The sequence below is a fragment of the Xenopus tropicalis genome, chromosome 4 (genome assembly GCF_000004195.4).
Source record: "Xenopus tropicalis strain Nigerian chromosome 4, UCB_Xtro_10.0, whole genome shotgun sequence".
Lineage (NCBI taxonomy): Eukaryota > Metazoa > Chordata > Amphibia > Anura > Pipidae > Xenopus > Xenopus tropicalis.
In genome coordinates this window covers 103,774,433-103,788,146 of record NC_030680.2, presented here as the reverse complement: position 1 = coordinate 103,788,146, position 13,714 = coordinate 103,774,433, and the positions used below count along the sequence as shown (strand labels likewise).

Below are 13,714 nucleotides of genomic sequence, written 5' to 3'. Positions count from 1 at the left end.
GGTTCCAGTTAGATTTAGGGTTTCTTCGCATTGCTTTTAGGTTTTTTTGTTCCCTGTTGTAACATGGAGTTAGTATTATTGCTTCTCTTCAAAAAGTAAGTCAACCAGCTCTTCCATTATCTGTTCCATCCAAATTTCCATCTTCCCAGAGCTCATCCAATGTACGTGTTCATGTAATCTTAGCTGCTAATATCCTTCTATGCAATTTTCTTTTAAATTACCAATAAGTATATACACATCTGAGGTGCAGTGAGAAACCACCTGACAGCTCAGACTTTGCTGCCTTTGATGACAAGATATACCATTCGTTGAGTCTGCTGCCCAATGGTGTTGATGTGGTGCATGGTATTGCCACAAGGGTGTTTGCAGAAAAAGCATTTTAACACATAAACTCTGCTTTTCATGAAAAGGCCAGAGTACCTTTTCATTGCAGATGGTGGAAATTGCCATGTTGAAACCTGTTTAATTGCAGAATCTTGTGAAATTGCAGAAGAAAGCAGCATTGCGCAGTTACTGGTTTCAGTGCAGCGTTTGACATTTTTTGCAGTGCAAAAGTATTGTCGGGTGTTTTGTCCCTGTGCAGGAATCAATTTCTTGCTGGCAACAAAACGCCCCATGTGGCTTTGCAAACAGCATTGTTAGAAAATGTCTTGCAAGTTATCAGACGTTATTTAGAAAATAATGAAATGTGTTGTTTTGTATTATAGAACTGCTTCTATTACTGGGGCTTTGCAGCCTGGCTTGCATATTATATAAATCATCCTCTCTATACACCACCTTGTAAGTGCAACAAAATCATTTGAATTTGAATCTTCCATTCCATTTTTCCAAATCTGAATAACCTTTTTATTGTGTTGTATTACAGCATATGGAAAAAAGCAAATATGTCTGGCAATGATCATGTTTCTGGTAGGTTTTCCAATTATGTCTTATATCTTATTTCCTGAGCACATCAAAAATCTATGCCAGATGTGTGTGTGTTGGTGCTGCTCAAAGTACCACCGCCATGTATATGAAATACTTTCATTTGTGCCTGTATTACAATATGATGTTTATGCACTTGTATTTCAGAGAATTTCAAGAACTTTTTTTTGCTTCTATTGTTCTTAGTCAAGTATAAAAAATAGCAGCATCTGTCCCAATTATATGTTTTTAAAGAATGATACATTCATGTTACTGTTATTAATGGGCTAGGGGTGCAGCCATATTTTGCCACTGTGCAGTGCACCAAAAGAGTAGTTTTACAGTGCCATCATCTGGTTAAAGTTGTTATTGTGTCTGATCTGTGGAGATTCTGAGTATCTGTGCTCAAGTAAGGGATTTCATCAAACACAAAATAACAAAAAGAGATGAATGATGGTCACATGGTTTTAAGGAGGGAGGGCAATCCAGACTCAGCAGTCCTGACAACTATCTTTTATTATACCACATAATATCACTGAGAACTGGATGTTACATCATGCTGCAATTTTCATCTGAGCAGGAATTAGATTCCTATTCATATTGTTTTTTTTACTTTTCAAGAAAACCCATACCCCCAAAAAAGGTCCTCTAAAAAATATATTGCATAAAACAGCTCATTTGAAACCCTGCTTCATAGAAATAAACTACTTTCATAAAAATATACTTTTTTAGTAGTATGTGTCATTGTATAATTCTAAATATATTAAGTACAGGTATAGGACCCATTACCCAGAATGCTTGGGACCAAGGGTATTCCGGATTAGGGGTCTTTCCGTAATTTGGATCTCTATACCTTAAGTCTGGTAAAAAATCAATAAAATATTAATTAAACCCAATAGGATTGTTTTGCATCCAATAAGGATTAATTATATCTTAGTTGGGATCAGTTACAAGGTACTGTTTTATTTCTACAGAGAAAAAGGTAATCAGTTTTGAAATTCTAAATTATTAGATTAAAATGGAGTCTATGGGAGACGGGCTTTCTGTAATTCGGAGATTTCTGGATAATGGGTTTTCGGATAAGGGCTCCCATACCTGTACTAAGGGCCACCCCCTGTGATCATCGGATTCAGGGTGCACACTAACAAGCCATACGTTTTAGAACTTTGCCCATTAATTGGCTGATGTGACCTTTTACTCCCACACTTCTTCCTGTTACAGTTAGAGTTGGGTTATTTCTTGTCAGGTGATCTCTGAGGGAGCACACAGAAAAAAATAGTGCCTCATGGGAAAAGATGTAAAAGGCCAATATATACTGATTAAATATATTTCAGTTTGGTAAGATTGTTTAATAGGCCACATGCTGTAATATAAACTATTGGTTAAAGTATTATTTCTGGGGGTTTAATTTTTATTTTAATCAGTTGTGTGAGAGATGCAGTAAATAAGATTACTGTTCGGTGTGTTTTCCACCAGTATTACAGGTGTTATAAAAGTAGCACCATGAAAAATGCCTGGTTTTGCAGCAGGTAATGCTGTTTTCTTGTTAGAGGCTTAGGAAAAGCTGGATAAAGGAGTCCCAGGAGTAAATGGAGGGAGAGTAGGAAAGCCCTTCCATTCCGTACTCCAGTTAGTATTTTCAGTTGGCCAGCTGTAAGGAGCTGCCTGATTAGGCCGCAGGCGAGCAGCAAATAATAGGGCTGTGGGGTTACACAGCATTGTTGGTTGTTGACTGACAGAGGGTGTTCACTCTCAGAGGGCAGAAAGGCTGCCTGCCTGTGTGAGGAACTCCCAGAGGAGCTGCAGGTGCTGCCTGCCGCTGAAAGGAGCAAAGGGAGTCGTGACCAGGTGTGTGAGGGATGAGAAGAGCCAGCGAGGCTTGGTGAGAAGCCAAAGTGTGCCAGAAGCTGGTGAGCTGGTATCCCAGCAGGGGAGAGACAGCGGTAGCCGAGAGTAGCCTGAGTGTTACGAGTGTGAGAGTCACCGTGGATGTGTGAAAGTCATTGGGGTTGTAGAGAAAACCCCGGGAAAAGGTTCCAGAATGTGAGAGTTGACCTGGAAGGTGAGAAGAAGGAAGGGACAAGTAAATAAGTTTGATGAACTGTGAACTGTAATGTTTAAAACTGTGTTTAAAAGTGGTGTCCCTGTCATTATGCTCCTGATTCTCTGATTACCTGCCTACCATAGCTAATTTCCCCCAAAAATTACGTGAACAGGCAGATGGCATGTCACAGTTGAAATCAAGCAAGGCTCCATAAGGAGGGCTGACAGTTACATCAGAAATAGTCATTTCTTTTTTGATTGTGTTCATAATTTTCATAAAGCTGTGTATGGGGTGTTTAAGAGTTGGTTACCCCTTGTATAAAACTATTCTTATGTTTCTCTCCCCACAATCTTGCTGTCTGTTAGAGAGGTTTGATCTAGTTCTTGTACCATCGGGTAGCATTTACTAGTCTGCAAATGTTTGCTATCAGTTACTAGCTGTGAAAACCTAGCTCCTATTATTTATTACATTACCTCTTGAATCCCTTCATATCAGTAAATTTGAAGTGCAAAACCCCATTGAACAAAGAAATTACAGATTAGTGAAAGAATCGTAAATAGTGATCCATTTTCTGAATAATAATCAATACATTTTTTCTAGGCCTTTATAGATACTGCACTTCTATTTCAACTTCTAATGCCTTTTATCATTTTTCTGTTCCAGATTTGTGAAACTGGTAATTTCTCCATCCATGTGGCACTCAGTAATTTAAGACAAGATGGGAAGTAACTTACTTTTCCTAATAAAATACATGAAGGGCATTGTTGATATACATTATAAGGGAAATGTACACATTCCTTCAACATGAGCTAAACAAACAGGGCTAGCATTTAATAGTGCTACTATTATTATAACATGTATTTCTCCCTGCCCTCGTGCAGATTCTGTATCACAAACAGCTCAACTTCAGCTCTCTCTGCTACTTCCTAGTCTTGCATGAAGCTCTGCCCCCTTTTCTTTGCTGAGCTCCTCGACTGAGCATGCCTGATTGATTTCCATTTGAGCAGAGGCAGTAGGCATGTGTAGTAGACACCTCTTTAAACATTTTCACCATGAGAGCGAGAAGGGAGAGCTCAGTGGCTCGCAAGGTTTAGGTTGAGAATACTTGCCTTATGTTTGAGATGACTGACTGACCTTTATGAAAACACACTTATTTACAAATGATCATGATTGTGGTGTATGGCATGAAACTGCATAACATTTGTACTATGTTTATAGGCTTAAGATCACGGAGAATTCCTTTCCCAACAAGAAATCCTTTTACGTGGCTATTTTTCTTTGTGTCCTGCCCTAACTATACATATGAGGTACGTATGAATAACTCATTGTTTAGTGGAATTGTTGGATTGTTTTTAGAGCAGAGTTGGGGATCAGAATGACGCTTATTCATTTCCAGGCTTACTAATTCTAAAAGTGCAACAGCAGAATTTACAGAATGATTGTACATCAACATATTTTTAACATCCATAGAAATAAATGGGAACAAAAGGCTGCAAGTGTAAAAGTGGGCCTAGAATTCATTTAGTTCTACACTTGGCTACATCAGTCCTATTGAGTTTAATAACTTCACTAGTCCTTTCATGGCAGACAGTGTTGCAAAAAGTTCCAGACTATGCCCTTTTTAACACCACTTATTTTAAATAAGCCCCATAAGTTTTATGGTAAAAAGCTGTGAAAAGATATACCTATTTAGGCACTTTGCATGCAAGGTTCTCAGAAAGGTTCATGTTTTCATTAAAGGAACATGATATGATTTTCTGTGTATTTGTGTGTTAGAGTCACTTTTACCCATTTATATACTCAATATTCATTAACAGGTTAACTACTGTGTGAATTTTACAATGAGTAGTTTTGCCAAAGTATTTGAAAAAGGGCATTTCTTTGGACATTTTTGAATTGGCAATCTTTGTGTTCTTATCACTCTCTTCAAGATAAACAGTACCTTTGAGCAAATTGACTCCGTTGAGGTTATGTGAGTTCAGAGGCCTAACTACTGTGTTTGTAGGCTACTGCCTAGTCAAACCCATCCCTCCAAGCAAGACAAATAGAGCCTTTTAATCAGGATAAGATGAATATTTAAAATATATTTAAATATATTTATGCCGTTTGTTAAACAACTTTTGACCTTGTACTTTTATATGGTCATGGAACTCCTTGGTAACTAATAATTTCATTTTACTTTACGATAGGGGGCACATCGTTCACTATATATATATATATATGTATATATATATAGGTTTAGTGATTAGTTTGTTTTTTGTTATAAATATATAAATCACCGGTAATTTATATGACTGCAGATTTATTTTCACATTCATAAATCAGATTAACAGCACTTTACACATTGCTGTTGATTACATTTAAATAGTGTTTGTCAGTAGGGCTTTTTCATAATGGTATTTTGGTAATGGTAATTTTGTGTAGCTATCACTTTTCCAATTACAAATAAAGATAACATTTATTTGTAAATATGTTATGTAATCATGTATAAATTATGTGTTTTAGGTTGGAAGCTGGATCAGTTTTACAGTCATGACTCAATGTGTTCCAGGTATGAATTCTCACTTGCACTTAACAGGCTCCGGCCTCCACAATAGTGTCTATTAAACATTTAGCCCCCCCTCTCGAAAATTACAATCCCTACCAGAAACACCAATGTATGCAAGCATTCAAAATTTTAGTAAGTCTTTACTTTTATTACAATGTATGATAGTGCAGTGGTTTGCAGGGGTCTTCTTATTTATAAGGCGGGGTAATCATCCCTCACCTTGTTCCATTGTGAAGTGATGGATTCTGGGAATTGAAGTCCCTCTGCTTTCCACCTCAAGTCCCAGAATCCATCACTTCACAATGGAAAAATATAAAGGAAAGGGTTGCATTACACCGTGAGACTAAAAGTGATTAGGAAATGGTTGTATGAGTATCATGGTATACTTTCAATCTGAGAAATCAGGTATGTCTGCATAAAAAATACATTTATTTATTTTTGGAAGATATTGTGTATGCTCCTTTTCTACTGAATGAGCTCATGTCAACAGAGTGGGATATATTTTCTCACAATTTCAAGATGTCTCCTCTTTTCTTTCTTTTTCAGTTGGTCTTTTTACACTGATTGGATTTATTCAGATGACTATTTGGGCAAAAGAAAAACATTACAGATATCTGAAAGAGTTCAAGGACTATCCCAGGCTGCGGATGTCAATCATTCCCTTCTTGCTATGAAAAATGCATCTCCTAATGGAAATAAGACATGCTGTTGTGTGAAATAGTTACTTAAGTCTCTGGAAGGCAGTTCCCAAATAGAATGTGTCTGTGCCTGGAACTTAAATGAACTTGTGTATTTGATTATTAGTAATAGAACAAAATGTCCTTGTTTGACTCTTCCCCTCTATGCTTCTCAATCCACGTTACTGTAAAATGCTGAAATTAGTTGCAGTTTTCATTTGTGGCCACTAAGCCTAGTTCAAGATTTCACATGCCCTTAAATTCTAGTTACAAGAAAAAACATTTCACTTTAAACACAATGAGGGACACATGACAATTGTATGGCCTAGATTTCATAATAAAGAACACCACCCTAATTGCTTTGAAATGAAAAGATGAAGATGTTATTGAAGTGTAGTCTTTCACCTTTAATGCAAAACATTTAACAAAAATATCATATGACCTGTTTAGGAATATGGCCATTTTTATATGTGCTCCCCCCATTTTCAAGGGCTCAAAATAATTGGACAAACTAGCACAGTTATAAGGGTAAATATAATTCTCAGTGTTTTGTTGAATATCCTTTTTAGCCAAAAACTTTCTAAAATTTGGAGCCTGTGGACATCACCCAATTCTGGGTTTCCTACCTAATAATGCTTTGCCAGGTCTTCACAGTTATCTTCAGTCGATGCTTGTTCACTGTTCCTTCAGTGAAAAGCAGCTTCAGCTTCAGAGGTCAAATGACTGATTCACTCTATTGGCTTTCACAGTATGGTTTGGGTCATTGTCCATCTGTACTATCAATCATATGACTGAATCTAAATGCCTAGTATAGACCTATACATGTCAGAGTTCGCCTTCCACCTCTGACAGCAGTCTTATCATTAGTAAATACTTGTGACCCACTTCTGTTGGCAGCAATACATTGCCATGCTTATAACACTGTCTCCGCCATATTTCATAGCTAATGTTGCAGGCATCAGACCATGGGATGTCCTTTCCCTACTCAATACTCTTTCCTCTGTCCAAGGGAAATTGCTGCAATACTGGGCAGAGATTTTTGGAAAAGTCTAATCTTTGTATTCTTGAGGCTTATCAGTGGTATAGACTTTGTGGTAGACCCTCTGTATTGACTATCGTAAAGTCATCTTATGGTTCTAGACTTGCAACAATAATACAACTACTTCCTGGATGGTGTTGTTGACTTGGCTAGATGTTTTGAAGAGATTTTTATTGACCATGGAAAAATTCTTCTGTGGTCATCCAGGTTATCCTGAGCTCACTAGTGTGTTCCTTCTTTTTAACAATTTACCAGATTGTTTATTTGACCACTCAATATTTCTGCTATCTTTCTGATGGGAATGTTTTGTTTTCCCAGCCTAGTAATGACCTGCTATACTTGCAGCTTGACAGCTTGACAATTCACAGCTATAGCTTCCAATATAAATTCGACTCTACAGACACTTTAGGGTGAAGACACACGGGGCTACTTAGTTGCATATTTGTTAGGGCTACTAAACACCAGAAAATACCCTGCAACAGACAATACTGAGAATTGCCTCTGCTAAAACACACATAGAGACAGTTAAAAGCAAATAATCAGCATTGTTTATTTTTGTAGCCATGAGAATTAGCTGCTACTAGTTGCTCTGTGTGTCTTCACCCTTACCTGTCTGTTAATGAACTAATGCAGGAACTACCCAGAACCTGCTTGTCAGTCATTTGTCCAAGTACATTTAGCCCTTAAATGGGGGTTACATACTGTAAGGTGCTGCAATTCCAAACCAATTATCCAGTTTGGATGTGCCTTAATGTTAAAGCTGGTAGTTTAAACTTACCCAGCTAAATGCTTTGAACTTTCACAAAAAAAACTAAATCCCTAAAATGTTCCTAATATGAATCTTGGGGCAGATTTACTAAAAATTTCAATTTACACAAAAGGCTGACATTTACTAGAAAAAAACAAACTGAAAAAGTCTGACTGGGAAAGTAGCAGAAGTTGCAACTTTTTTGAATTGTTGCCCCGAAAACTTTACAAATTTTCATACAAAAACCAGCATAAAAAATCCAAAACTTCTAAAGTTTTGAGGCAAACGAAGGATCTTTTAGGAAAGGGACTTTCATGAAGTTTTAGCTGGCAAATTTTAGCATACGGATTTTTAATCATTTGGACGCATAGCAAATGTAAAAAAAGTCACTTTTTTCCCAGTGGCTTTTAGCTCTAAAAATCCAAATCGGGGAAAAAAAAATCTGATGGTGGGTAAATGGCCCCTTAGTGTGTACAGCTAACTTACCTTTAGTCATAACATAAAAGAAACATAGTTCTATTAGGAATTTTACTTTTTCATCAGAATGTAGATGTGATGAGTGTTTCATGGATGCAGGGGGCTATTCTGAGCCCTGTAAACTGCTTATAGAGGTGATTGAAAGTACAGCATTAATAAATATTACCTTTCTTTTGTAAGATCTGTATTTTTCACCTACCTTGAGCAGGCTCAACAATCAAAACTATTTGCATAATGTCAGTGAATTTACAGTGCATTTGAAAGAAATAATAACATAATAAAATAATACTTTTTCTTGTGTTCTCAGTTGTGCAATTACCATACATAAATACTATTCATATTCTTATAATAGATTGCAAATAATATAGTGGCTATTTTTCTTTCTGCTTTTGGCTGCCTACTTATACCTGCATGAAGCTTTTTCCCTAATTCACGCAATTAGGCTTATTTATCAGTACTGGGCAGATTTGCACCTGGGCAGTAGTACATGGCAACCAATCACTTTGCTCATTGTTCTACCTGCAGCTGTTTGAAAAAAAGATCATTACTGATTGGTTATAACCGGCACATAATTGCCCAGTGTTAATAAATGAGCCCCAGTGGATTGTCAGGTGATCCTTGCTTCATTGCTTCACTTGCATTTTAAAAGTCATCACAGACACCTATTATTAAAATGATCTCAAAGTAAATAAGGCTTTGGAGAAAAATGCTGAGAAGTGAGGTAAGAAACTTGTCTCAGGTGGCACCTTATACCATTTTTAGTCAATTTTTCAAAAATATATGATTCTGAACGTGCTTTCCACAAGTAGTAGGGCTCACAGTGTTTTGCTCATTATACCTAAATTACTGCACCTTTTATTTTTAAACAACGTAACGGTGACACCACAAATAACAGTTTAAACCTCTGGCTTATTCAAGAGAAAGGAATTTTACGATTTGATTTTTACCAAACAATTTATCAGTGAAAAAAGTAGTTTAACATCTCAGTTAAGTCTATATATTTAACTGGGGCTCTTTGTCTTCAACTGTCTATGCTTTCCTTTAAATATTTATGCCTTAGAAACAATAAAAATAATGGATAAATTCTTATATAAGAAAACATGTAAAAGGAATTGGAAATAGTAGTAGAGTAGCCCAGGAAGTTCATGTATTTGTTGTAGTTACAGGCTACATATGCAGTCTTGGCAGCACCTCTGGAACAAAATAGCGCCCTTCTGATCTTTGTTGGGGCTTTTTCAGAAAGAACAGTGTATAAAGAATTTGTTAACCAATTGTTTTCATTCTCTGTAACCTTTATTGGTCTAAGTATAATGCATAACTTTGCCATACAAATAATTTTATCAGAAGTTCAGTTCAGGTTTATTTCTTTTTTTTATGAAAGATGCTCATTTAAGAATGATATTTATATTTAAAGATGCACACATGTTATTTAGGAAAAGTCTTTTATTTCATTACAAATAGTAGACGTGAATATAAATCCTGTTGAGCAGAAGAATGCATACCTGTAACAGGTTTATGTTAGTTAAGGTATGGGACCTGTTATTCAGAATGTTTGGGACCTCAGGTTTTCCATATAAGGGGTCTTTTTGTCATTTGGATTACCTTAAGTCTACTAGAAAAATAATTTCAATATTTAGTAAACCCAATAGGATAATTTTGCCTCCAATAGGGACTTAGTATGATTATGAAGAGACCGTTAATCACCATAGCGATAATAATCCAAACCCAACTCACATGCACAGGCTTGTCTCTAGTTTTGTCCAATATGAAATGGATATCTGAACTATGGCCCTTAAGATGCTCTACAATTCTAAAAGGAATGAGATTTTCATAAGCTGTCTAACAAATTTATAGGGCCCAGGAAAATGAAAAAGTAGCTTGCCATTATATAGCATTACTACAATGTGTCATATGCTATTTAATGCCTTTTAAATAGGAGATTATTTTATAATAAGGTAGGACATTATTGGACAGCAGGATTTTTGCTATGGGTAGGCTGGTTCTGATATGGCAGCATTTATTTGTTGTTTCTTCACTGCAGCTCTAAAATATTTCAGAGTTTTATTTAAAAAATATTCTTTGTAGCTAACAGAAAAAAGCGTCAATGCAAAGAACTAAATCTTATGGTAGTGAAACTTAATCAGTGAAAACTATGGCGCTTTCTTGCTTTAATGGGTCCACAGCCAATAGAAGGTGCCCCTAGCTTTGCCATCCATAGATACTTCTATTAAGAATGGTGACTTAGTAATATGACCTGCAGTATCTGAACCTCATACTAAACAGTAGCTCTGCCGTCAGTAAGAATTAAAAAAACACCATTTTGTTCTTTAAAAATTCCTCCGGCAGCATCCAAATCTTAATCGAACCTATACCTTTTATTAGCATTGCAGATCACAACTGTGCATTAATTATAAATCATTTCATTTATTTCTATAATCAACATAATAAAGGGTAGAGCTTGAATACTTTAAGCGTTGCACAGTAGGTTGTGGCATTTAATTAAGTTCTCTATCAAAAAAAGTGAAAGTGCTTTTGTTTCCATTTGCAGTTGTTGTGCTATTCATGTTTTTGGTTTATGTGTGTAAGCTTGCTTTTATTGAATTTGATATTTTTTAGCTTAAAGATAATAGGTATTGGTGATAAACCAACGTGAGTATTCTGTTGAGATAACTCACCACATAATTAGAACACAGTAACTGCATTGGCTCATGTTGCTCACTTGTGTACTAGGGGTGACTGCCGGAACTATCATTACTTGTGTATATTTGTTTTACCATTTTGCTGCTCAACAAGCAATTTGGTTTTTACAAAATACCTGCCACTATTCAGTATGTGCCTGTCCTTTATTGTGAGGGTTTTTTTAGTGGTGGAGCAGGTGCTACTTTCATGTCACGTGTGGCCCCTGCAGCTCGAGGATGTAAATGGATATCTTCATCTTCTGTTTGTTGTTTGGCAAAGTTAACAAATACCTACAAGGCACAAAATTGGGAAAAAACAATGTAAGTTATTGCCAATTTCAAATTGTCAAATGCCGAACAAGGCTAATTCCATACATGGTGTTTTTGTATATGTATCTTTAAAATTCCCCTTGGTGGCGTAATTAACAGATTCAAGCTGATTTCAGCCACTTTCCCATGCTCCATTGCACTGCATCATTGCTTTTGCATATTTGTGTAAACATAATGACACACTGCAACACTGATAAGGGACCATGCTCCATGTAATGATGCAGTCACACAGTTTCATGAGAATTGCCCTGTGCCATTGCCATAAAAGAGTATGGGCCCGATTCAATAAAGTGCGATTTCACGTGCGCTATTTTTAGTGTGCGTTAATTTTATCGCGTCTTAATTTTCGCGACTTTTCACACGATTCACTATAAGCATACTTGCGCTATTTTACGCGCGGTATTTCATGCAATAATTTTGTCGCGATAAATAGCATGCGCTGTATTTTTCGCATGCACGCTATTTATCGCATGCGCTGATTGTCGCGACATTACACACGCGACAATGGGCAGCATAAAACTGGCGACATTTTGCCCTGGGAGAGCACAGAGTGCTAGAGAGGTGCTGTATAAATGTTTATTTGCAAAAAAAAACCCCCAAAAACCAATAAAAATAAATATTGGCGTGTATGGCTAACATGGCGTGTGTTCATTTGCGCGACTATTTATATGCGGCTACAAGTGATGAAATGTTTCGCCAGGCATGGATTCGCAGCGAATTTTTGGACGTGCAGCGAATTTTTCCGTAGCGAATTTTTTCATTCGTTTCGCAAAACAATCCGCCAATGGCAAAATGCATAAAAAAATCCGCCACGCGAAAATTCCACGCACGTCAAAAAATTCACACAGGCTTCAAAAGTTGCGAGATTACAAAGTCGCGACAAAGAAATCGCCAAAATATACCTAGTAATGTATTTTGAGCGACTAAATATTTAGCAAATTTAGCAAGATTTTAGCAAATCTTTGGAAAGATCCCCGAAACGGCAAAAATGTTGTGCGGGCAAAAAAATTGTTGCCCGCGACTATTATTTTTTTAAGCCTGTGTGAATTTTTGGACGTGCGTGGAATTAACACATAACAAATTAACACATTTCTATAGCTGAGTGTAGCTCTTTGGTTGCCAGGGTCATTTTTGGTGGCATTAAAGCTGTGATGTTATTAAGGAATAACCAGCGAGAGCTGCCAGATCTACTTTGGGTTTTTAGCAACTTACCTGATCTAAAGTAGTTTGTGACACAGAATACTCCTCAATGTTGAGGCTGTCTTTATTAGAGATCAGAAGCTGGAATACCCTTGCCAGTGAAGATGAGGATAACTGGTACTGTAACATGTTGTAGTGTTTTTCTCTTTGCACGCTGCCAGGGAAGTTAGTTTGAATAAATTTCTCCACAGGCCCTGGATCTGGAGCTAAACCTGGCTTTGAGGCTCTCACCTTCATGGTCACAATATAACCGTCTCCAAACCTGCAAACAAAGCATTGACCATTATAACCTGGGGAAAATGATCTTTCCTGGATAGTGTATATTTGATTTGGCTTTCCTTATTTCCTAAATGTAATCAAAATCCTTAAAAACAACAAGTAATAAATACTTGCAGCAGGACTAATTTATAAAGGCCTATTCACTAAAGGCCCAGAGTGTCTGAAAATGTCTTATTTTGGGGCAGATTTATCAAATCACGAGTTCGAATCCGGAATGGGAAAAATTCGGATTGGATATGAAAATTTCTGATGATCGCAAATATCATGAAAATGCTTACAAAAAAATATTAGTCATGATAATATCGTATTGGCGATCTGAAAGTCACAAAATTTTCGTACCGAACGATTGTAAACAGTGGGAAAACCTTTCCGATTTTTTCGCGCAAGAGTATGAAAAAGTGCAAGCGTGCGGAAAAAGTCACACAAGCGCCGAAAGAGTCGACAAAAATACGCTCAGAGCGTTCGAATGAATGCTCCGAGCATTCGTGCATTAGTAAATCTGCCCCATAGTGTTTAATCTGCCTGAAATCGGTCAAAATCAGTTGAGTGTTATTCAGTTGTCTGGTTGTTCTTGTGCTTTTACCAGGCACAAAATACATCATGAAGAACAGACTAAATAAGTATTAGAACAATGAAGTAAAACAATTTGAAGATGTGACAATTTACTTGCTAGATATTGTAAAATCTGTAGAACTGACAACAACAAAAAAATCACTTTTGGCCCTGTAGATTGTATATTTCCAGGTTTTACTTTAATTTAGGCTGCACCACATGCTGTCTGACAATATGAA

General features: G+C 36.7%; 2 protein-coding genes across 5 annotated transcripts in view; one reads left to right on the top strand and one right to left on the bottom strand.

The window, feature by feature from the left end:
• MGC146850 (uncharacterized protein mgc146850) overlaps positions 1-13,714 on the top strand; it is a 30,532-nt gene that overhangs the window by 14,258 nt on the left and 2,560 nt on the right. The window contains exons 8-13 of one of the 3 annotated variants that reach the window (XM_031900225.1): positions 708-780; positions 866-909; positions 3,611-3,668; positions 4,166-4,254; positions 5,453-5,498; positions 6,042-9,157. In XM_031900225.1, coding sequence (XP_031756085.1) covers positions 708-780; positions 866-909; positions 3,611-3,668; positions 4,166-4,254; positions 5,453-5,498; positions 6,042-6,169 — 438 coding nt within the window. In that variant the 3' untranslated portion in view covers positions 6,170-9,157. 3 annotated transcript variants of the gene reach the window in all.
• The window catches only part of abca4 (ATP binding cassette subfamily A member 4), a 123,023-nt gene continuing 119,173 nt past the window's right edge, over positions 9,865-13,714 (bottom strand). The window contains exons 51-52 of one of the 2 annotated variants that reach the window (XM_031900048.1): positions 12,657-12,906; positions 9,865-11,405 (exon numbers count right to left, since the gene is read on the bottom strand). In XM_031900048.1, coding sequence (XP_031755908.1) covers positions 11,280-11,405; positions 12,657-12,906 — 376 coding nt within the window. In that variant the 3' untranslated portion in view covers positions 9,865-11,279. 2 annotated transcript variants of the gene reach the window in all.